The sequence below is a fragment of the Dermacentor variabilis genome, chromosome 10 (assembly GCF_050947875.1).
Source record: "Dermacentor variabilis isolate Ectoservices chromosome 10, ASM5094787v1, whole genome shotgun sequence".
NCBI classification, from domain to species: Eukaryota; Metazoa; Arthropoda; class Arachnida; order Ixodida; family Ixodidae; genus Dermacentor; species Dermacentor variabilis.
In genome coordinates, this window is record NC_134577.1 from 99977141 (window position 1) to 100001401 (window position 24261).

Here is a 24261-nt window from a genome sequence, read left to right on the forward strand (position 1 = left end):
GTTTTTCTCGTGTTGCCCCGACCACCGTGCGGCGCACTTCGGTGCGCATCCGGTCTTCTCTGGCTGAGTGCATTTTCGCCTGGCAGTTTTGGACAGTTTCTACCTACCAGACGAGAAAAAGAAACAATGGTCGCTCGCCGCCATCACTGTGGGGACTCGACGGATTGCACCGCGTTCACTTGAGCGCAACCTCTCCACAATGTCTTATCTCGCCGGTGTAGGATACCGAGCAGTATGCGCATGGTTCTTGGTGGACCAAGCGTCTCGTGTTTTCTTCGATATTCCTTTAATAGTCGCATTAGTTGCCCAATGTAGGCATTCGATTGTGACCAACATACTTTCCTTTATGTTTTTTTTTCATTACTGTGCCCCCGCCCCACAAAAGGAAAAAAAAGAACGTTGTTGCGGCGCAGCGAATTGTCGCATGGTGAGAGTTTTATTTTGTCACTTCTTTTGCGGAAAGTAATTGGCCATGGGACGCTTCAGCTGCCGGATACTCTTAGTATATTATTGCGATGGCAATTATATGGACACTCTAGGCGTATTCCTGCCGTCGCCATCGCCCTCATGTTCCGCATACAGTCCAAGGGCGATAACATCCTGACCGCGCGCCGCATGCTGTATGTGCGAGAGAAAGCGTGTGGGGGGTGGGGGGAATTGGTGAGCCGACGATGGCGGCTCAGTTTTTTGTACGCAAGGGAGAAAAGTGAGGATCAAGAGCGCCGCCTTCCGTCGCGCGATACATCAGCGGGAGTGGATGGACTGGAGGCGGCATCTACGATTCTGTGAATCTGTGTTCCAACATGTTTATTTGCCTTGTTTCACCCATTATATACCGTGACGTTTTCTTAGATACGTAGATTTAATGGAGACCTATACGTATGTTTAGATATCTTGTTGCGAGGTATTGTGCATACGTGCAGTGAACTTTGTTTCCAGTGGCACTTTTTTGCCCTTTATCAAGCTGTATGGTCGACTTTGTATATTACATTGTATCTTCGCATTTCTAATGTACGAGGGCGAGTCAAATGAAAGTGAGCCTACCCGCCACGCGCAATTATGGTTCTGTTAATTATCTGCAAGGCCTGCGCGTAGCACACAGGCATCTCTTATTTACAAAAGTGACACGCAGGTGTGAGGATAAATGTTCTTTAATGCTCTCACACACTGGGTTGAACATGGTTGCGTGACGTAATGGATGCTTCAGAAGTTCAGCAGCGTGGTGCCGTGAGGTTTTTGACAGCTGAAGGTGTTTCCCCAAAAGAAATTAGTCACCGTATTGCTGCCGTGTACATTGAACATTGCATTTCATTGGCCACTGTGAAGCGTTAGAACATACGGTTCAAAGAAGGACGTGAAAGTTGCAAAGACGATCCCAGACCATCGTGCAATCACCCCTAACAAAATTGCAAAGGTTGATGGGCTGATGACACAAGAACGGCGGATGACCATCTATGAGCATCAGTCACGGCTCGGTTCACCGTCGCCGTCCACGCCATAATTCATAAACATCTCGATTATCCGCTCTTGTGTGCGCAATGGATGCCCAAGATTTTGAACCACCGCGAGGATACGGAGAAGTTCGGCACTGCCTTTACTCATCTGATCCGGTATCACAATAAGGATGACAATTTCTTGTCTATAATTGTGATCGGTGACGAACCATCATGCTGCTACTACGAGCCTGAAACACGAAGGCAAAGCTTACAATGGAAACATTCGAATTCACCACCCCCAAAGAAAGCAAAGGCCGTCATTTCCGCCGGAAAGGTGTTGTTGACGTTTATTTTTCGATTGTCAGGGCCCATTACTGATGGAATTTGTTAAATCTTGAGAGACTATCAATTGTTTCCAATATTGTGAAACGCCGGATCGGCTGCGTGTCGCAATCAAGAAAAAAGTACGTGAAAAATGGACGAATGGGGTCATCGTGTTCCACGACAATGCCCGTCCCCACGTCGCTGATGTGGTTAATACAAAACAGGCAAAGTTCAAACGGGAAACGCTACAACATCCGCCATACAGCTCAGACCTGTCGCCTTGCGACTTCCACGTTTTGGGGCAACCGAAAAAACAGCTCAAGTGAACCAGATTCGTCTCGGACGATGACGTGAAAGTCAGTTGCAGACGTTTTGAAGCAGCAACCGAAGGAGCTTTATGAGACAGGAATTACGTGACTCGTTAGTCAATGGGACAAATGTCTAAATGCTCATGGAGGCTACCTTTAAATAAACTCGCCCTCGTATATTCTGCAGAACTCCTGCTTTTTATACGTGCTCTCTGTTGCGACTATAACTTCGGTGCAATTGCTCACGATACACGACCGGTGGCAGCTGCTCCTGCGTAATACATTGGAACAAATGACAGCGTTATTGAGATATTTCACTGGCCGTTGCATATGTACAAGAATGTAAACAAGAATCTTGAATGACAAAGTTTCATTAACATATTTGTTCTGAACTTGTTCATTTCATGGCCTTTACATTTTTCATATCAGCGGTATGCACTGCTTTGCTGGTTTCGAACTGATGTAGTTCTAAAGTTCGTGTGATATTTCTTTACTTATTAAATAGGCAAAATACATGGAAGCATTGACATATCAGTTATGTTGAGCACAATTTTTGGCACATACGAGTACAATATTTTATGAAAAAAATACATATTTTACTTTCACTGGCAGTGCGTAACGTTCAAGAATTCGTTTGCAGCATCTTTGGCAATGGCAATGCAGTTATTATTCATGTATTTGATCCCTAGGCAAATTATTTAAGAGGAAGCTTTAGCTCGGGCCCAACTCCGACGCGGGCTTTCAGATACATGCAGAACGCAGAAACGCTTTTCTGAGATGACTCCTGAATCGCTTTTAATGAAATTTGTTGCATTTTAGAGAGTAAGTTAAATTCTAGTGTCTGTTGGAAGCGGAATTTCGATTTAGGGCATGAACTTTGTTTAGAATATTTTGAAAAATTCGAAACTTCGAAAGAAATAGAAGCACGAAGTTTGCAAATTAATAGCTCTGCATCAAGAACAGATATCGCGGTTCTGTAAACGGCACCCATTACACTATTCAAAGCGGACAAATTGTATTTTTCTATTTGTATTTTACGTGAATTGGTTATGTTATGTACAAGGGTTCTGCAAAAACCGTATTTCCATAATACTTAACTTTTTCAGATTCATGTGTAACATATTAATTTTGTCCGCTGTAGATGTACTATTATGCACAATTCACAGAGTTGTGATATCAATTTTCATTGCTGATTTACGGAGTTGTAAACTTCATTGTTTCGTTTTCTGAAAATTTATTTTTGCCACTTTTCAATAAAATATTGACGACGTAAATCGAAAATCCGAAAGAAACAGTCACTAGAATTTAGGTTTTTCTTTTAGGTGCAACAAACCTCATCAAATTTGGTGCAGTGGTTGCTGAGAAAAACGAATTGTCTTCTACATGTATTTAGGTTTAGGAGCATCCGACCTAAAGTTTCCTCTTAGGAGGAGGCCGAGCTGCAACGTGAGCCCCCCCCCCCCCCCCCCGGAACGAAATTTACGGCTTCGCCACTGGTCTGTTATTATGAGTCTAAAGCATACGATGTTCTCCGCTAGTGCCTGCTGTAAAAGGTGGGAGACCCACGTCGATTGCTTTTAGCGTTTTAGTCTTACCTCTTCCATCAACTTGCATTCATATCTTAACAAATTGCTACTCCTACGGAACGGATGCGCAGACATTGCGCTAGGCTTCGGCCGATGTCCATCTGTGGTCATAAGAGTTGACATTTCCTGAAGTTACAGGTACATGATGGAAATGAACAGCGAAACTTTTATGCCGACAGGATATGCATCCATCATGTATACTTTTGTGTGTCTTCGTTTCCTACGGTCTGCGCAAAAGTTGAGCAGTTTGTTTGCATGACGTATCTGTTGGCAAGTGCGACGGTAATTACTCGTGCAGCTGTTGAGAGCCGGGCGACTGGGAGATATTGGGATGTCAATATAGGTGTTCAGTAGGAAACGTGGAAGTCACTAGAAGCCATCGAGTACCGCGGAAGCCTTGCAGATTGTCTGACAAAGAAATAGCAAGGGTTCTCTACAACCAGAGAGATGAGAGCAACATGAGTAGGGAAGATATGAAAAGGATAAAATGTTGCACGGTATACCACAATGGACAAGTTTGTACAATGTGGCGGATAGGTATCCATGAGATTCCCTTTACATGCAGAAAAGAATGCGTTGGCCAAACAGGAGGGAGTGTTAAACCATGGCTACGTAAACATTTGTATGCACGTCGACAATTACGTGGAGCAGGTCACCTTGCCGTGCATGGCAAGAGCTGCCTGCTGCGCAGTGTTATTCATTCAATTCAATTTTATATTACAGACGCAAAAACAAGCAAAGTTTTCAAAACTAGTTGGACCCATATTCGGTGAGACTGAGATGATCACACTTGGGACTGACAAAGACGTAATAAAACATTGAGAATTCGTTTTCTAATACCGCGAGAATAAAAAAAACAACTCGTTATCATGCCAACTGAAACAAGAATTTCTGTGACGCTGAATCCACCCTCAAAACTTCTATCTGACGGGTTGACTCATGTGAGCATTGACGACGTTCAGTTTGTTTCTCTGCGTTGCTTTTACACTCGTTCTAACGAGAATAGCATTCTTGGAATTGTCAGAGCAGTTTTCTTTCCGGCTGCCTAATCAATCTAGGTAACAGTTTTCGTGGGCTGATACCAGAAAAACGCAGTCCTCAAATGTATGCCGATATTGAACGTAGTAGAGTCTAGAAATGTGCGCCGATCTTGAAGGTAGTACCTGTCCAAAATCCTTTTTAAATTTATTTGGTGCAGGGTGAAATCGAATCCGTTTCACATGGGATCTTCAAGCACAGCAGACCGACTCTTCATAACGCTTCGACACGAATGTCCGCGGGCAGGCAGGGAATAATTATGTGTTCACGCCAACCGGTTTTCCGCGCATCTCGAAGGCCACGCCTGCACTTCGCAAGCGCGCCACCAGACGGCGAAGCGTGTCTAGAGGAAAGCGTCAAGACAGGCCGGAGCTCGGCCGCAGTACACGCCTCACATGACGCGTTCCTGCTGTCCGTATACTTGGATAGTCAGCGTAGACGAGTATTGGTATGGTATGATGAACTTTAGGTTAACGCAGGCGGCGCCTACGTCGGGACAGTAAGGTTTAACCTTACCGCCGTATCGTGGGCCTTCTGGACGGCCTGTACTTGATCGAAAAAAAGTATTGCGCACATTTTTTAAAATACTAATCATCGCCTTGACCACCCTTTATATACACGCGGCCTTTTACAAAATAGAGCAGTTGCAGGTTGCTCAGCATTTCCGTGTTTGCCTATTTCCGTACTGTAGACAGCGCAAGAAAAATGGGCCTTTCCTAGCGTTCGCCCGGATGTGTGAAAGTGTGCGATGAAAGACTTCAACTAACGGTTCTTGGCACATTGCTGATGGGTAGTATGCCACAGCGGAATGCAGCGCAGCGGTTGATTGACAAATTTCGTGCCACAGGTGTGCGCGGGCCCCGAAGATTGAAGGCTGCAGCAAATGTTGCATGATGCCCTGCAACCGCGAAAATTTTGTCACATAATAGACAGCATTCGGTTTGGACAACAAAACGGGGTGCATTGAACACGTGAGTGCTTATGTATATAAAAAGCATTTGACGAGGAGATTGAACGTACGAATCAATGTTTTGAGACGTGTCACGCACATGATCGTGATCGCGATAGCGCACGGGATCGTGCACGTGCTTTACAGAATCCCGTACTACGATTGACATAATTTATAGTGACAAGAAAATAACAAGCTCCTTAATATTACAGTTTATTTGAGTGGAAGCGATGTATACCTAATAAAAAGATATTATGAGGTCATTCTTTGTCGCTTTAGAATAAGAAAAACCGGACTCACTGATTTTCGTTTTTCGTCTTCATCTTATTTCCTTAGAGCCCCCATTGAAGGGTATTACATAAGGGGTGGGTACATACATGAAAAATTGAAAGCCATATCTTTATTACAGTGCAAGGTAATTCGTTACGGTGCTTAAAAACGTGGAAGGGCAGGTTATGACTGCGATTTCGTTAAGAAGGCCGTTCCAGTCTGTGGCTGCACGAAAAAAAAATGAAGACGGAAAAGTGATGGGAGTGCGTACGCGGGCGCACGACTTATTTCGGGTGACCGGTGCGACTGGAGATGCGTGCCGGGGGGGGGGGGAGGTGGGCAGAATGTATGGTGGCTTGCCGAGTGAGCTGTAAAAGAACTTGTGAAAAAGACAAAGACTAGCAATGCGGCGACGACATGCAATCAATGATAAGCCGGATTCTTTTTTAAGTGCCGATATGCTGACGTCGTAGGCGTATTTAGAATGAATAAACGTTGTAGCTGCTCGATTTTGAAGCGATTATAGTTGATTGATGAGATGTACTTGATGGGAGTTCCAAATAGGGGCACATATTCTAATTTCGCCTTGACAAGAGACTGATAGCCTAGTAATTTTACATTTTTGGGGGGCGTGGCGAAAATGGCGTTTTAATATGCCGAGTGTTTTGTTAGCAGATGAAATGATGTTCGTAATGTGCGTTGCCCAGGTTAAATCACTACATAGGGTTACTGCGAAATATTTTTAGGAAGGAACTAGTTCAAGTTTAGCGTCAGCGATTTCGTACGAGAAAAGAAGTAGGTTTATGCGGCGGTGGAAGAAGATGGTCTTACGTTTTCTAGGGTTTCGTTCCATTTGCCAAGGTTTACACCATTCTTGTACACTTTGCAAGTCGTTCTGAAGAAACGTTTTATCAGAAACGCTGTTAATTTTGCGATAAATTGCACAATCGTCTGCAAACATACTGATGTTAGAAGATACATGCATTGGTAGGTTAATAATTTAAATTATGAATAGTAGTGGACCAAGGACGGGCCCTCGAGGGACGGACGCCTGAGGTTACAGAGGTAGAGTTAGATGCTTGATTGTTGACAAAGACTGATTGTGAATGGTTACTTAAGAATTATTTAATGCATGTTAAGATATCAGTATTAAGATGTAATGCGGCAAATTTTAGTGATAGACGCGCATGAGGAACTTTGTCAAAAGCTTTGGCGAAATCTAGGAAGATGGTGTCAGTCTGGAAGTTAGAGTCAATGTTTACATGCAGGTCACGAACAAACATAGCTAGCTGCGTTTCGCATAAAAAACCTTTTTTAAGCGATGCTGCGCAGGATGAAAACAGAATGGTTGGCAACAAGGAAGTCCATGATATGTGCACAGATGATATGTTCAAGTGTTTTGCAGGATACACTGGTTAATGAGATATGACGATAATTTAATGGGCAGTGTTTGTTGCCTGATTTGTGGACTGGAACGACCTTTCCGTCTTTCCAATCAGAAGGCGGCATGCCATGAATAGTAGACAGAGATATGCCGCACAAATACGTTTAGTGCTTTTTAGAAGTTTTGACGTATTGTCGTCAACACCAGCTGCCGATGAAAGTTTCATATTCTCTAACAGGGATGAAATGCCGGATGAAATGTAAGTGGTGGCATGGTACATTCAAAGTTCGCATGGGGAACAAAAAACGACAATTCAGTTTGTTGACTAAAAACTGATGCAAAGGTGGTGTTAAACACGTGAGCATATTCAGAGTCGGTTAGAGAATGACCAGATTCATTCGCTAAGGTAATATGTGCGTGTCCTGTGGGTGTAAGACTTGATAGAATTTTGTCGGGTCGTTATTAAGCATGATCGGCACATCAGCATAAAAGAATGAGCGTTTGGCGTGATGTATGGCTTCCAGATAGGCTGTTTGAGCAGCTTTGTACTTCTTCCACGCATCAGGGATGTTACGGGACTTAGCTGCATGGAAACGACGTTTTTTTCTTGTTTTCTAATCGCTTCAGTGCTTTATTGAACCAGGGTTGTGCTGAATTGGAGTGAATGTTAACTTGGGGATTGTATTTGCCAACCAGATTGTTTAGTTTCTCTTTGAAAATGAGCAAATTCTCGCCCATGTTATGACAAGGAAGGGCACTTCCAAAAGTGGCGTAAGATTGCGTTAGTTAATGACTAATTGCTTAATAATTCCCCTTTTCATACGAATGACTAGTGTTTTTAGCAGTCGGGGTCAAAACGGGTTTAATTACGAAGTCGACATGAATGACTCTATGGTCGCTGATTTCGTGAAGATACCCGATGGATGACACGCCCTCGGAATTACTTGTTAAGACAAGGTCTAGAATATATACTTACCAGTGACGCGGGTTGGTTCCGTGAGCATTTGGGATAAGTTCCTCAAGGAACTCGTTCGAGTCCCTTGATGTAGCCGTTGGTGCAGGCCGGCTTGGCCAATCGATATTAGGAAGGTTAAAGTCTCCAAATAGAATCCCTTTGGTCATTATCTCACTTACGATGTTATTGAGCTTGAAAAGAAAGTATAGAGTACTACGAGGGGGCCTATAGCAAACGCTTAGTAAAACTAAATGAGGTGCGGCGTGGCATAGGATTTCCAGATCGCACATAATGTAAACAAATGTACAGGATGTATCTTGATTAACGGCGACAAGTACCCCTCCCCCCCCCCCTCGCACCCCTGCGATCGTTTTGGAACAGTTGAAAATTTGGTAAGTCAGCGATAGATAAGTTCGTCAAGAGGAAGTTTTCGATCTGGCTCAACTATAATGAACCTATTAAATTACATGTAAAACCAAAAATTATTCTTGTGAAGCAACCATTGGGCTGATTTGAATTACATTTGTTGCACTTCACAGAGAAGGAAAATTCTGATTTAAGACTTCGAATGTCTTGCAACTATTTCCAAAAATGTGTAAGTTTGAAAAAAAGAAATAGAAACGTTAAGTTCTCGAATTCGGACCTCCGCACCAAAAAAAGAAAAATATAGCAGTCTTGCAAACTGCATCCGCTACAGGAGTCTCCGTTTTGTACAGAGGGCCGGAGCGGCGACCAGTCGGGGTGTTCAACGAATTAAATAAATATCACCAAATTCATTGATATCGTCGTCGGTGAAATCACAGAATTCCGGGATATCGCAGAATTCCAATAATAATAATAATAATAATAATAATAATAATAATAATAATAATAATAATAATAATAATAATAATAATAATAATAATAATAATAATAATAATAATAATAATAATAATAATCAACTATTTTAAGTCCACCGCAGGATAAAAGCTTCTCCCTCCGAGCTCCAATTAAACCTGTGCTGCACCGACCCATTGCAACTTGCGCCTGCACATTCCTTAATCTGATCACCCCACCTAGTATTTTGCCGTCCTTGACTTCGTTTCATTTCTCTTGGAACCCATTCTGCAAACCTAACGGTCCACCGGTTATCTATCCTACGCATTACATGACCTACCCAGCTCCATTTCTTTCTCTTAATGTTCATTATAATATCGGCTACGCCCGTTTGCTCTCTGATCCACAATGCTCTCCTCCTGTCTCTTAACGTTATGCCTATCATTCTTCGTTCCATGGCTCTTTGTGCGGTCCTTAACTTGTTTTCGAGCTTCTTTGTCAGTCTCCAAGTTTCTGCCCCATATGTTAGCACCGGTAGAACGCATTGATTCTACACATTTCCTTTAGTGATAATGGTAAGGATCTGAGTATGCCTGCCATATGCGCTCCAAACCAATTTTATTATTCTGTTAATTTCCTCCTCGTGATCAGGGTTCCTTGTTAGTAATTGATCTAGGTAAACGTACTCCTTCGCATACTCTAGAAGCTGACTGGCGATCCTGGACTCTCGTTTCGTTGCCGGGCCATTGATCATTATCGTTGTTTTGAGCATAAGAATCTTCTAACCCAACTCCTATACTCTCTTTGTTAAGGGATTCAATAATTTGTAACTCGTCCCCACTCTTGCCGAACAGGACAATGTCATCTGCAAATCGAATGTTGCTGAGATATTCGCCGTTGATTCTTACCCCTAAGCCTCCCCCCCTCCCCCATTCAGTAGCCTGAACATTTCTCCCAACCATGCCGTAAATAACATTGGAGAGATTGTGTCTCCTTGTCTGACCCCTTCCTTTATAGGTGCCTTCCTACTTTTCTTGTGGAGAATTGGGGTAGCTGTGGAATCTTCGTAGATATCTTCCAAAATATTTACGCAAGCCTCCTCGTCTCCTTGATTACGTAGTGCCTCTTTGACTGCTGGTATTTCTACTGAATCAAATGCCTTTTCGTGATCCATGAAAATCACGTAGGGAGATTGAGTGTACGCTGCAAATGTCTCGATTACCTGATGTGATCCATTGTGTAGTATCCCTTCCTGAAGCTAGCCTGTTCTCTTGGTTGACTGAAGTCGAGTCTTGCCCTTATTCTATTGGAAATTATCTTCCTGAATATTTTATACAATACTGGAAGTAAGCTAATGGGCCTATAATTTTTCAATTCTTTAACGTCTAATGTTTTGTGGATTAGTTTAATGTTGGCATTCTTTCTGTTCTCTGGGGCCCTTCAAGTCGGGAGACATCTCGTATAAAAGGCCGCAAGCTTTTCGAGCATAGTGTCTCCTCCGTCTGTGACTAAATCGTTTGTTATTTCATCTTCACATACCGCCTTTTCTCGTTTCAAGTTTTCTAATGCCCTACTAACTTCATCTCAAGTTATAGAAGGAGCATCTGTAACGTGTTCATTACTTAATTCAAAGGAGGTGTCCTGGCTTCTCTGGGTATTGTACAGGTCAGTATAGAATTCTTCCGCTGCTTTTACTATATCTTCGAAATTGCTGATGATATGGCCCTGCTTATCTTTCAGAGCATACATCTTGTCTTGCCCTATGCCAAGTTTTTTTTTCAGTGATTTAATGCTGCGTCCATTTATTACTGCTCCCTCAGTTATAATTTCTCAAATTATAATTTCGAATATTCTTTATTTTCTCCTTGTTGATCAGTTTTAACAATATCGCGAATGCTAACTGATCTCTCGAGTTGGACTATTTCATTGTTTGTCGTTTCTTTATTCGGTCCGTCCTTCCTTGAGAGAGCTTACCTACTGGTTGCCTTGTTGCATTGCCTCCCACTTCAAGTGCTGCTTCTGAAGCCAGCCTAGTTACCGTTTCATTTAGCACTTTTATGTCATGTACAGCTCGCTGTTCTAAGGCTGCATATTTGTTTGCAAGTACCAAACTGAACTGGCTTGCTCTTACCCTCACTGCATCTAGGTTGGCCTGTTTCTTCTTGACCAATTTTACTCTTTCTCTCTTGAAATTGAGGTGAATCCTAGCCCTCCCTAATCTATGATCACCGCACTTTACCCTACTAATACTGCACTATTGTGGGATCGGTAGAAAGTATGAAATCGATTTCACTTTTTGCTTCATCATTCGGGCTTTCCCGGGTCCACCTTTTGTTCCAACGCTTCCTAAAGAAGGTGTTCATTATTCGAATTTTGTTCCTTTCTGCGAATTCTGCTAACATCTCTGCTCTAGCGTTCCTAGAATCAACGCCGTAGCTGCTAATTCTGTTCACCAGCCTGCTTTTTCCTCACTTTTGCATTGAAGTCGCCCATTACTGCAGTATACTGAGTTTGCGCTTTTCTCATGGCTAATTCCACGTCTTCATAAAACTGATCTACTTTATCATCATCATGAGCGGAAGTTGGAGCGTGGGCTTGCACCACCTTTAATCAATACTTCTTATTAAGTTTTATTGCGACTACTGCTACCCTCTCATTAATTCTGTAAAATTCGTCAATGTTGCATGCCCGCTACGTTCTTCTGTATTAGGAATCCTACCCAATATCTTCTAATCCGACCTTGTTGACAGCCATAGATTGTGCATTTTTAGATTTCAGGAAGGCATTCCAGAGTGTGTCCCCATTCTTTGTTAATTGAGAAACTTCATATGTACAACGTTAATATACAAGTGACTGGATGGATTGCCGAATACTCGAGGCTGCGCAAGCATTACGTAGTTTTGAATGGTGCTGAGTCAATCAAAAGATACGTCACTTCTGGCAGCCCTCAGAGCTGAGTTCTTGGTCCACTTTTGTTTCCTTTAGTTATCGATGATATCAGTGAAGGAGTCCTGTCACCTTTGAGATTGTACGCTGCGGTTTGTACAAGCCGATTAGTTCTGAAGACGATTGCCGCCTTTTGCAGTGTGATTTCTGCCGCATTGCTCAGTGGTGTTGTAATTGGAACATGAGTTTGAATCCAGCCAAGACAGGTTTCATGTCATTTAGCAAAAAAAAACCCATGTCTGTTTTAGTACACCTTAGATAATGTTGCATTGTCATGGGTTTCTGTATTTAAATAACTAGGAGTTTATTTTACCAGTGACCTAAAATGGCATCGTTACGTTGATCATGTAATAGCGAGTGCAGGCAAGTCATTAGGGTTTCCATGGCGCAACATTAAAAATTTCAGTATGACTACTAAAGAGCTATACTCTTCAAGGCGCTCGTCAGTACTGTGTTAGAATAACCATGCGAGGTATGGGACCCACCAATGATTGGTGACAAGGAACGCCTTGAAATAGTAAAAAAAAATTAGCTGCAAGATTTGTTACTGGAAATTATAATTTTAGCTTTAGCGCTACACAAGAAAAAAATATTTGACAATGGGAGTCTCTTGAAAATCGCAAGCAAAAACTTCGCTTAAAACTTTTTCATAGTATATACAACCATTGGTATTGATAGGCAACAGTACATACTTGAACCTTGGGCGCTATAACGTAAAACTATTCCAAACTTTTCTATTCCAATTCACCACCCCCACTTCACCTGTCTGTCTCGTGATGTCACGAAAACCGCGATAGCTCCCCATCTCATATGACGCCTACATACTGATTATGCATGATTTCACCGAACAAAATAAAACCAGTTATTTCGGATTCGGCGACTTTTCGCCATTAGCCGTCGGCTATTGGTAAAATGTTTTCGGGCTGCACCCACTTCACCTGCCTGTCCCGCGACGTCACAAAAGCGCAAAAGCTCACCGCGTCAAAGTCACGTGTACGCGTTAAAGATGCATAAATATGCCGACCAAAGCTGAATTTTCTTCTGAATAGCCGCAGGCTGCCCCGTTCCGGAAGGAATAAAAGATGGCTGCCGCCGATCGCTGAGGCATTGGCTACTCACACCTGCCGGAGAGCATGGGTTTATTTGCGTGTTACCCGCCGTGGTTGCTCAGTGGCTATGGTGTTAGGCTGCTGAGCACAAGGTCGCGGGATCAAATCCCGGCCGCAGCGGCCGCATTTCGATGGGGGCGAAATGCGAAAACACCCGTGTACTTAGATTACGTGTACTTATGTGTACGTTAAAGAACCCCAGGTGGTCGAAATTTCCGGAGTCCTCCACTACGGCGTGCCTCATAATCAGAAAGTTTTGGCACGTAAAAGCCCATAATGTTTTGTTTGCGTGTAATAAAGCTTACTGCGTGGCCATGTAACGTTTTCGAGCAGTTTCGGCACATTTACGACCTCATTATGCCAACTCTTCTTTGCTGAGGATTCGTTTTAGTGTCATTCTTAAGCTTCCATTGAAGCCGCCGCAATTGTCGACGAGCCACCGTAAGCTAAGGGAAAGCGGACCAAACACAGACGCCGGCACCACCCTCTTCATCCGGTTATCGATTTTCTGTGCAGTGGCTCGGCCCCATCGAATCCCTCTGCACTTGAGCGTGCTCCTGGCCTCTTGTGAGCCAATTAGATAAGACAAGCCGCTAAGCGTAGACAATGTTATCGGTTTTCAAGCAAACAAAAGCAACCTGTGAACGAGGAGAGCGTTTGATTGGTCTGTGGAGACAACCCTGGGCGGTGGCCGCCCGATGCTTGCGTCGTTGGTTACGCACATTTGACGTCAGGAGATTTGAATAAAAACATATTGCAATAGTTTTAGGTTATAGAGCCCCTTATTATGCATCAGCTCAGGGCGATCACGCCCATAAAGTACGAGAAATGTTTTGGCACACAGAACTATTCAGGATGCCTTTTTTCCCTAGAACAGTACGCATTTCCCATTTTGCGGGCTTTCATTAAACGACGGAAGAAAATCGCCACGCAGCATGTACGTTGCCACAAAAATTGGATCGGCCGTTTTCGAATGCCCTCTACAGCGTTACGAAACGCACTTGGCCCTACAGGGAATAAAATTTTTGCATAATTGATCTTAGTTAATTAACTAATAGGCGCAATACAAATATAATAGCCTAATTAGCGTCGCCTGACGGCAAACCATATGCCGTTGGTTTCATTCAGTTGCGGTTAACCACTTTTCTTTCAATCCTTGGTTCAAGTTACGTGACACACCCTTAAGGTCGATAGGCTCAATGAGCCTGGTATAGTTAATGATGCTAGCATTAAAGTTCGCAGTTTCGGCCGGAAGACGAAGCACTGATCTACATAGCTGTATAGCTAGTAATGTGTTGTCCAACTACACGAAGGTCATTAGTTTTAACAGCCATATACATTGCTGTATAGTTTCGTGCAACGCACACACAGGCAAACAAAAACACATCTCGCTCGATGACGTCGAGCACTCTGTGCCAACGCTGGCGTCATGACGAGCGTTCTCGCTTTACCGCGTCTCTGACGCTTAAGATCATGCGACCTTCAGCTCTAGCCACCCTGGAGGACAGCTCGTATGAATTCACCAGGCACTTAGGCCTGCCTTTAGGCACAACACCCGCCGCAGACTACCCCTAAAATACAGCGCGCGGGCCACATTCGCGCTCGGCGAGCTGCGCGACCAGCCATACGCAGCCACGGCCGTGCTAGAGGCAGAGAAGCACGCTCTCCTAACATTCTCTAACATTGGTTGCGTGAGAAGGCGGTGTCATCAAGCCACCCTCCTTTTCGTCTCACGCTCGAACGCTCTCTCTCGCACTCATCGCATATAGCACGTGGGGCGCGGTCTTAGCGCACTTGTAATTACTAGGAACGTCACGTTGACGGCGAAAATTCACGTGGAGAATCCATCTAATTGATATCGCAACAAACTTGACTATGATGAAGTGACTAGCGCAAGAGTGGACATGGAACACTAAAAAGGCGACAAGGACAAGCGCGAACTTACAACTGGTGTTTATTACAAAAAGTTAAGCATATATACTCTTGAGTTGTTTATTTATGATGACCATCTAGACCTGCACGATTGTAACTTATTATAATCAAGTGTGCGAGAGTATATATACATACCTTTTTGTAATAAACACTAGTTGGAAGTTCGCGCTTGTCCTTGTCGCGTCCCGGGTCCACTCTTGCGCTAGTCGCTTCAGCATGGAATACCAACTAGCCCGGTCTCACACCCTGCTTCAGTTGACTATTGTGTTTCTCCTTCCAGCAAAGCACGAGGAACATAATGCAGCCGCTGTTGCTGCTGCTGGCGGTGGCGATGACGGCTTCCCTCCCGACAGGAGTCGAGCACAACGACGTTTCTCGGCAGTGGTTCTGGAGGGGGAGGCTGGACAAGGTGGCCATGAAGCTGCGAAAATTTGCCGAGGTACGTCGTGAAACTTTCACAGTGGCTACATACCCTGACGCAGCTTGCCAAAGTGCCCTTTTGCCGATTGAGTACTGAACACTTGAAATCCTATTGCTTTGAGCCTATTCCTTTCTGCTTTCGGCTTTTATTTGCTAATTTTGTATTTGTGTTTCCTTTTTGACCATCATGTGTCCACTTCTTGCAGATTTGGGTGTTTAAGGTCTTGCATATTACTGCGTCTGGACGTTTACTGTATCTTGATCCATCTTAAATGAGCCATTACTGGCCTTCGGTTATTGGCTCAGTAGTTTTGTTGCAAACGACATCGCATTTTTACATTACAATGAAGAAAAGAGGAAACAAGAAAGCATGCCTGTCTGTCCTTGTGGATCTGGTTTAAGTGCTCTGGGCAGCTTCGGGAGAGATTTCTTTACTAAACAGTGACAAAGGTGCACACGCAAGGTGTATATGGATGGAAGGCACAGCGGTGAGTGAGTGAGTGAGTGAGTGAGTGAAACAACTTTATTTTGTCCACTATAGACGTAAGCAAACTCCACGCCACCTGGCTAGGCCCACTCGGGGACCATCAGGTGGAACCTGACGGCCCTGTCGCGAGCCCTCTGGACTGCCAGGATTTGAGAGGTCTGATCCTGGGCCCTAATTAGCTTCATCATTTCCTCTTGGCTGAAAGGGGGACAAAATGCTGCTTTTCTTAATGATCTAACTTTAAAGGAGAGCTTCGCGCCTTTAGATGGCACCGATTGTTCGTCGTCGCATAGCTAACGAAACATAATCACAAAACGAACTAAAAAGGGCTGAATAAACATTGCACGAAAACACACAAAGGTCTGCGCATGAGTTTAGGAAGCCACAGAAGACATTACTGGCACAGCCGAAGGCAAATCCAAATATTTGTTTTTGACAAACCAGGCAAGTAACAGTGCCAAATGTCAAGTTGGGTGATCCGGACCATAAAATGCGACCTTGCTGCAAAATTTGGGCAATAACAGAGCGGAGGTCAGAGTTAAATGTTATTTTCATAATGTGCAGGAAAAAAAAACAGTTCTCTACCACCATGCGCTTATCGTGTGACACTAATGGAGCGCTTAGAGGCGAGTGTGAGATTGGGACGGACTTGTTCGTGGTTTGAAGAGCGAGCAAATATAGCGCAGGACGGGTCACGAAGGAAGGGACAACAGCGCTGTCTCACATCGAAGTCCTAATGAGGCGTCTTCAGAAATGTTGCTTCAAGTCCTTTACGTATACAGAAAATAAAAAAACAAACAAAGAAAATACCCAAAACGATAATGTACTCGCGCCGTATGCGGCAGGAAGGATGTTCCACAACCGCCGCCAAGGTTTGTGAGTGGTGGCGCTGGCTAAGACTCCCAGGGTTCTAGTAGAAAAAATAAATTGCCAAGAAACTGGGTGGGAAAACGGCGCCAAGGTAGCTCGATTGGTAGAGCATCGCACGCGTAATGCGAAGACGTGGAATCGTTCCCTGCGGCAAGTTGTTTTTTTCACCCACTTTCATTTCCATTAATTTATCATTTCTTTAATTCATTTAGTAAGTGCAAGTAATTTCCCCTATGCTGTCCTTGGGGTCAATATTTGTTGGCTTGTTATGATGTGCTTAATGAAAATGGGGCCCCTCTGTTAACCCCCTTTCTTCTCGTTTATATATAATGTCACCAATATAGGATGTTTCTTTTCTAACTCATCTATGTTTTAAAAATTGCCTGTGGCAGGTAACGCAATTATCTTGATCTAAATTACTCGATGAGGTGGCCATTACATTACGATGCCTTAATGAACAAATAAGATAATCAAGTTAATTATCTTTTAGTAATTACATTACGACACGTATTTCAATCTATACGAATTGTAACAGGCGAGTTCGCAAGACACATCCAAGTAGAAGGAATTCTCAGGGCTACAGCTGTTCCAATATATTCATCTTCAAAGTGTCCTACGAAATGCATTGACCTTTGGTTTGCTCTTGCGCGTCAATGCAATGCATAAAACAGCGTTTCCTCAAAGAAGTCATACAACCGCGGATAATTACCGCCATCTTGACAGCGCATATCTGTAATCTAGTGCCATCCTCGTAAGTCGTTCCAAGTCGATGTGCCTTGCAATCTCGCTAGCCACAAATCATAGATTGAAATACGTGTCGTAATGTAATTAGTTAAACGGTAATTAGTGTAGTTGGGGTAATTATTCAATTATGTATCTTGATTTCTCATGGAAGAAATGGCCGCCTTATCGAGTAATTTACTTCTAGGGTTAGAAATGTAGCATTTGCCACAGGCAATAATTAAAGATTTGGTGCAGCTGAAAGAAAAAGAAAGAAACACCCGGCAAGATTACGAGCGAAACGACAGCAGCTACGTCAAACCCGGGAAATCGGGGAAAGAAAGCTTAGCTACAAAGCTGCACTGGTTACAAACTATCAGTGTAGATAGACGCGCACTACCGGCGGCTCTCGACAAGTACCCCCGTGCACGCATTCAGCCGTTGAAAAAAGATGCTCATTCAGGCCTTTCGGGACGCTCGCAGGAGGTGTCCTACCTTTCTTCGGGCAAACACAAGCCGAGCTGCGGCATCTGCAGCTGGGCCGCGGGTAGCGTGCTTAACGACATCCGGCGCGGCCTGACCGAGAAGGTGATCGCCGACAACCTGAAGAGCGAGTGCAAGACGTTCGGGCTCGCTGGCTCGGACCGCGTCTGCGACGGGCTCGTCGACAACTTCAAGGTACGCAGCCGTCTCCTGGAACGATCGGGTCCCACCAATGTTTGAATAAGGGGAGTGAGCGATGATTTGACTATAGTTGTCGCTGTGCTGTGAATAGGCGACGGGACACAAGCGCGTGGGTGTACCGAATTTCTTTTTTTACAGCGAAGCTGTTAAAGGCTAGTTCCCCCAGGATCGTGTTTGTGTGTAGACAGAAAACTGCCTACTACGTGGGCTGATCCCGAAGACATTGCAATGCAGGACCGACTCGCGGTGGTGGAGCAGTTTGCCATTAAGAGGCCCACATACACACCTTTGCTGGTAATCCTTCTTCACAGAGTGGAAGGGAACTAATTTTCTTGAATGTCCGCGTTCATTTGTTGTGGCTGCTACGCGATGAAAGTAATCCAACCTGCCCAGTCTTCTATCCAAGTGCTACGAGCATGCGTTTTATTAAGAAACAACTAATAGCATAACGCCATCCACCTATGTATGTGTCATGTGTTAGCGCACTTACCACGCCGTATCCTCGCCGAGTATGACTTTCTGACTGCTGCTCTTCGATGGTGCACGGTAAAAATTAACAGCACAGTGAATACAAGGACTAAGGCAAGCAACACCATTCCGGCGCTGGCGATGAGCTCGAATATTATTCCGAGAAAGGGTTTAGTAAACGCATCTCGTTGCACATGCTCCTGCAGGTGAACGAAGTGAAAAGTGATAACCGAACGTAGCTAGATCGGTGTATAGGGAAGCAAAAACAAGAAAAACGTGATAAAGGAAAAGGAACACAAGAAATTATTTCAAGAAGTTTTTACCCCGAGCTTGTTTCCCGACTTGCGCAGTTCTTTAACATAGAGGTTCTTAATACGTAGTGAACTTGAGCGCACATCGGATAGTTGCCTTCGGCTAATAAACAGCTCTCAGTAGCTGTGATCCTTGTTTCATTTGTGCTTAGGCTTTAGTTTGTCAAGCAAGTTTCTCTGAGTTAGAATAACAGAGATTCAGCTGCGCACATTTAACGGCGAGAGACGGATTTAGCGCGCCAAGAATATACGGACTTAGTGCACGAACTTCCAAATGAATATTTCGCAGCAACAACAACAACAACAACAACAACAACAACAACAACAACAACAACAACAACAACAACAACAACAACAACAACAACAACAACAACAACAACAACAACAACAACACACAATACACACACACACAAAGAAATAATACGTACAAAGTTCTTTAACGCGAACAACTGCTTGAAAGTTTCCCGAGAATACTTTACAATTTCTGTCGGACACAGTGAATACAATTATAAGAACACTAAAAGGAATTGCATATTTGATAATAACTCTTTCGCTATCTAAGCGGGCTACAAACATTGCCTGAGTAGCCGAGGGTGACTTAGAACTTCTTGCTGGGCAAGTTGGTGCATGGCTATGTAAGAAAGAGTTGTGCGAATAAAAGGATGAACACAGCTAATAAAACGAGGTAGACAGAAAGAGCGCTACCGCTGAACTGGGGCCGTATAACGTATAACTATTCCAACATGTTTTTATTCCGATCTCCTGACGTCAAATCTGCGTAATCACCGACGCAAGCATCGGGCGGTCACCCGCAGGGTTGTCCGAACAAACCAATCAAATGCTCCTCTCGTTCGTAGGGGGTCACTCTTGTTTGCTTGAAAAACGAATAACATTACCTGCACTAAGCGGCTTGTCTTATGTAATTGGCTCACAAGAGGTGAGGAGCATGCTCAAGTGGAGAAGGATGCGATGGGGCTGAGCCACTGCACTGAATATCGATAACCGGATGAAGAGGGTGGTGCTGGCGTCTGCGATTGGTCCGCTTTCCCTTACTTAGCTTGCGGTGGCTCGTCGACAATGGCGGCGGCATGCAACGGAAGCTTAAGAAGGAGGCCAAAAGGGATCCTCAGCAAAGAAGAATTGGCAGAACGAGATCGTAAACGTGCCGAAAATTCTCAAAAACGTTACACGACCATGCAATGTGTTTTATTACACGCAAATAAGCCCATGCTCTCCGGCAGGGGCGAGTAGCCAGTGCCTGAGCGATCGGCGGCAGCCATCTTTTATTCCTTTCGGAACAGGGCAGCCTGCGACTATTCAGAAGAAAACTCAGCTTTGGTCGGCGTATTAATGCTTCTTTAACGCGTTCGCGTCACTTTGACGCGGGAAGCTTTTGCGGTTTTGTGACGTCGTGTGAGAGGCAGTTCAAGTGGATGCAGCCCGAAAACTTTTGACCAATAGCCGAGGGCTAATGATAGAAAGGCGTCGAATCAGAAATAATTATATTTGTTTTGTTCGATCAAATTATGCATAATCAGTGTGTAACGTCATATCAGATGGGGAGCTATCGCGGTTTTCGTGACGTCGCGTGAGGGACAGGTGAAGTGGGGGTGGTCCGAAAAAGTTTTTGACCAAAAGCGGAGGGCTGATCGCAGAATTGGAATAGAAAAGTTTGGAATAGTTTTACGTTATAGCGCCCAAGCTTCATAAAGCTCACGGGCTATTTGTATTTTTGCTGCTGCATAGTATCCTAATGTCGTTGAACAGTGGCTTACACCCTTTACATGCATTGCAGTGAGCGGGCAAGTGTGCTCCTTCATTTCTGTGAATTGACAACACATGCTCCGCTGCGCGTTTATTCACGCAGCTACAGGCCTGTTTGGCCAACATACGCTCGTCCCCATTGATTGCGAGTGACTCCGGCAACCACGAGATGTGAATTTGTTTATCCATTCGCTAAGATTTTTCTGGTATTTTGTCGACTTCTACGTGGCTACAAGTTACCGCATGAACGAAAACATGGAAAAGATGGTGTATGTGGTGTTCAAGCAGGCGGAGTTGCGAAATATGCGCCATGAATAGGCAGCGTCAACGGTTCACAGAATCTGAGAAAAAGCACAGTTTGTCAGCCTGCGGCACGCAGTATAAATTTCAGATGGGCTACTTGTACTAGAAAACTTAACGGCGGCACACGTACAGGGTGTTTCATGCAACTTGAGCCAACGTTTCAAAATGTGCAAATGCTACGTAGCTGGATAGAAGAAAGGTAATTTTGTTTGTCATCGCTTGAAGATACTCCGATCATTTTTTTCTTGCATCTAATTTGATAATTAGTATTGATTCAATAATCAATTTTGCATTTGTCCTAATTATTATAAAAGTGTCAGTGACAAAATTGTAGATCAACATGAAACACTCTCGATGCAGCTTTCGGTTGCTCAATACGTGCTACATAAATGGGTTTTTCTGAGTGTGAAAGAAGCTCACGAATACACGCAAAATGGCCACGCGACTGGCTGGTTGTGGCGCTTTGCGTGTATTGCGGGCTGCTTTCAGGCTCGGAAAAAAAAACACACCTTTATGCAGAAAGTCTTGAACAACCGAAAGCTGCATCGGGAGTTTTCCATGTTGCTTCACAAGTTTCTCACTGACACTTTTCATCTAACAATATTAATCGCGAAATTGAATAATTAATGAAGACTAACTATCAATTTAGGGGGAATGAAAAAAAATTATCTGAGTATCCCCAAGCAACGGCAAACAACATTATTTTTCTTCTGTCCAGCAACGTAGCATTTCCACATTTTAAAAGGTTGGGAAACACCCTGTTTACACCCCGAAAACATGGTTACTTTTTTGTCTAAGTGGGCAAAGCACAACGAAAATAAGCATATTCAACGAAAAAAGATGCTTTGGGGAAATCTTTTCAGCAACTGGAGGGAAAAGCCCCAGGCAAAAAAAAAAAAAAAGTAAGTAGGCTTCGCCTCTACCCACCAATAACTCTGGAATTTGTACGTGCACCTCTCGTCATGTGTTAACCATAGCTGTACATTTCGCTTGCTTTCCATCCCGTGATTGCCACCACTGCATTCTGTGGCCTTGAATTTGTCTGCGCTGACCGTGTTTCCAAAAAGAAATCGAGTCACGTGCCAAACCTCTTTTTTGGCCTGTGTTTCTGCTCTAAAGCAACAAGGGATACTTGCTGCGTGTCATTCAACGTTAGTCGAATACATTTCACCAAAGCCATCATACTCAATAACGAAACTCAAGAGGAAAGTTTTGCCTTCTTTTTGTTTTTGTCTCCCTAGCTGAAAGTTTGGTTCGAAGAGTGCAAAACAGCATGGCTTCATTGAATTGGTCGAACCCGTTTATAACGAACAGGCTTAAGCCATAAAAATACTTCGGTGTATGAAGTCATTCGATATGCCCAAACTCGCGTTTTACCAACTTAAGCGAGTTCTTCTTACGCGTTCCTATAAACGAATAAACATTATGTTATAAAAATTCACACACTGCTAATAAACGAATCATTAATTTTTTTTCTTAAACCGAGAACTGCACGTTGTTGGTGGTAATTTTTGCCTCTGCTTTAACCTGTTTCTCAGCGTCTCTAGCTCAGGCGACTCGATAGGATCTCAGTTTTGATACACTTTCTATACGCTTCCAAGCATTCTTGCACGTATTGTAAAAAAAAAGTAAAATAACTGCCCTGAATGGGGACATACAGGCAGCTTTACGGCGCTGTCCGCGGACACCCCGACATCTGTAATTCAGTGCTCATTTCGCTATAAAGCAGTTATTTTACATGAGTATCGGTCAGAAAGGTTCGCACCCTCGATCTCGAGAATAAATTTGTTTTATCTGTGTTCGTTACATTCCATTATAAACATTATAACTGTGAGTGCAAGACTATTTCACCTTTTTTTTTCGCACCTGCCACCGTCGTTTCGCGCGTTCATGACAATTACTAATCTTAACTATCTCCGATTAAAAATTTAGTTCAGCTGGCTTTGTGCGGCGGATTTTCTTGCATCGCGAAATTTTGGCTCGACTCACGTTTTTTTCTGGGCGCAGGACGAGTTCTTCTACGTCAGCAAGCAGACCACGCTGAGCGCCAAGGAAGTGTGCAGCTTGGCGCTGGGCGAACAGTGTGGGGACAAGACACCGTTCAACTGGACCATCGTGCTGCGCAATACCAGGAAGCCCGATCCTGTGCCTCCAAGACCGAAGGTACGGTGACCTGTTATCACGGAGCGCCTCTTTACGTTGTTGCAGTACCTGAGAGAGAGAGAGAGAGAGAGAGAGAAAGAGCTTTGACGACGGAAAGGTTAGCCTGAAGAGCATGCTTCTAACTTGATACTGTAATTGAAGGAAAGGGCAAATGGGAAAGATAACAACATACAAGTAAATGATGGCAAGTGGCGAGATGACGACAAAACAAATGCATGACGTCACATACATGGTCGCAATTCTACTAGATAAGGGATAATAGCCGTGTAATTAATCGTGGAGTTTCTGACAATATTATCTAAAGTAAGTACGCCGCCACCATCTAGGCGCGTGAGTTTCGAAATGGCCGCGGTGCTACCATGGGGGTGTCAGTAAGTGGGCGCGCGAGGCTTGTTTCGAATGTTGCTTTCAGAAGAAATATGGTTTCTTAGGATCAAATAGCCATATAACGTCTTCGTTTGCCCGTGGTACGGTTTTTTGTTACCGTGTACTCGCAATAAATTCAACAAACAACTGAGGCAAACGAAACAGACGATTGAAACTGAGGAATACCGAGTGCGAACCGGGTACTTTTTCATTGAAGTTTATCAGCCGCCGGCACTGTTCCCGTTTGATACGACTTCACAACCGAGGACGAGCTCTCGTGGGTTTACAGAGCTAATGCAGCGTCAAGTATTAAGGCAGAAAAAATGCGGCATTTTACACGTTGTTTTACTGAAGCGTCTTGGATCTGGCAGAATAATGCCGATCTAAATCTCCCGCATTCTAGCACTCTCATGCATACAACACGGCGGCGCAAGTTTTCGGTAAATGTAAGGAACTCTATTCATGCAATGCCAAAGTGCTCAGCGTATATATAACGTGCGGCGCAGCTTCCGTACGTCGTCAATCTCACTTATGGAGTATTCGGTTCGCCATCATAGTGTTCTCTGCAGTGTTGTGAGCAGAAATGAGCGCATTCCGAAAAGCAAGATCAACCATGCCAACAGCCGCACGTCATATGAAGACGTGGCATTTC

General features: G+C 44.0%; 1 protein-coding gene across 1 annotated transcript in view; it reads left to right on the forward strand.

Annotated features, from left to right (window-relative positions):
• LOC142559355 (sphingomyelin phosphodiesterase-like) overlaps positions 1–24261 on the forward strand; it is a 171278-nt gene that overhangs the window by 116364 nt on the left and 30653 nt on the right. The window contains exons 2-4 of the mRNA XM_075670968.1: positions 15334–15492; positions 18034–18228; positions 23088–23243. Coding sequence (XP_075527083.1) covers positions 15334–15492; positions 18034–18228; positions 23088–23243 — 510 coding nt within the window. The remainder of the gene's footprint in view (positions 1–15333; positions 15493–18033; positions 18229–23087; positions 23244–24261) is intronic.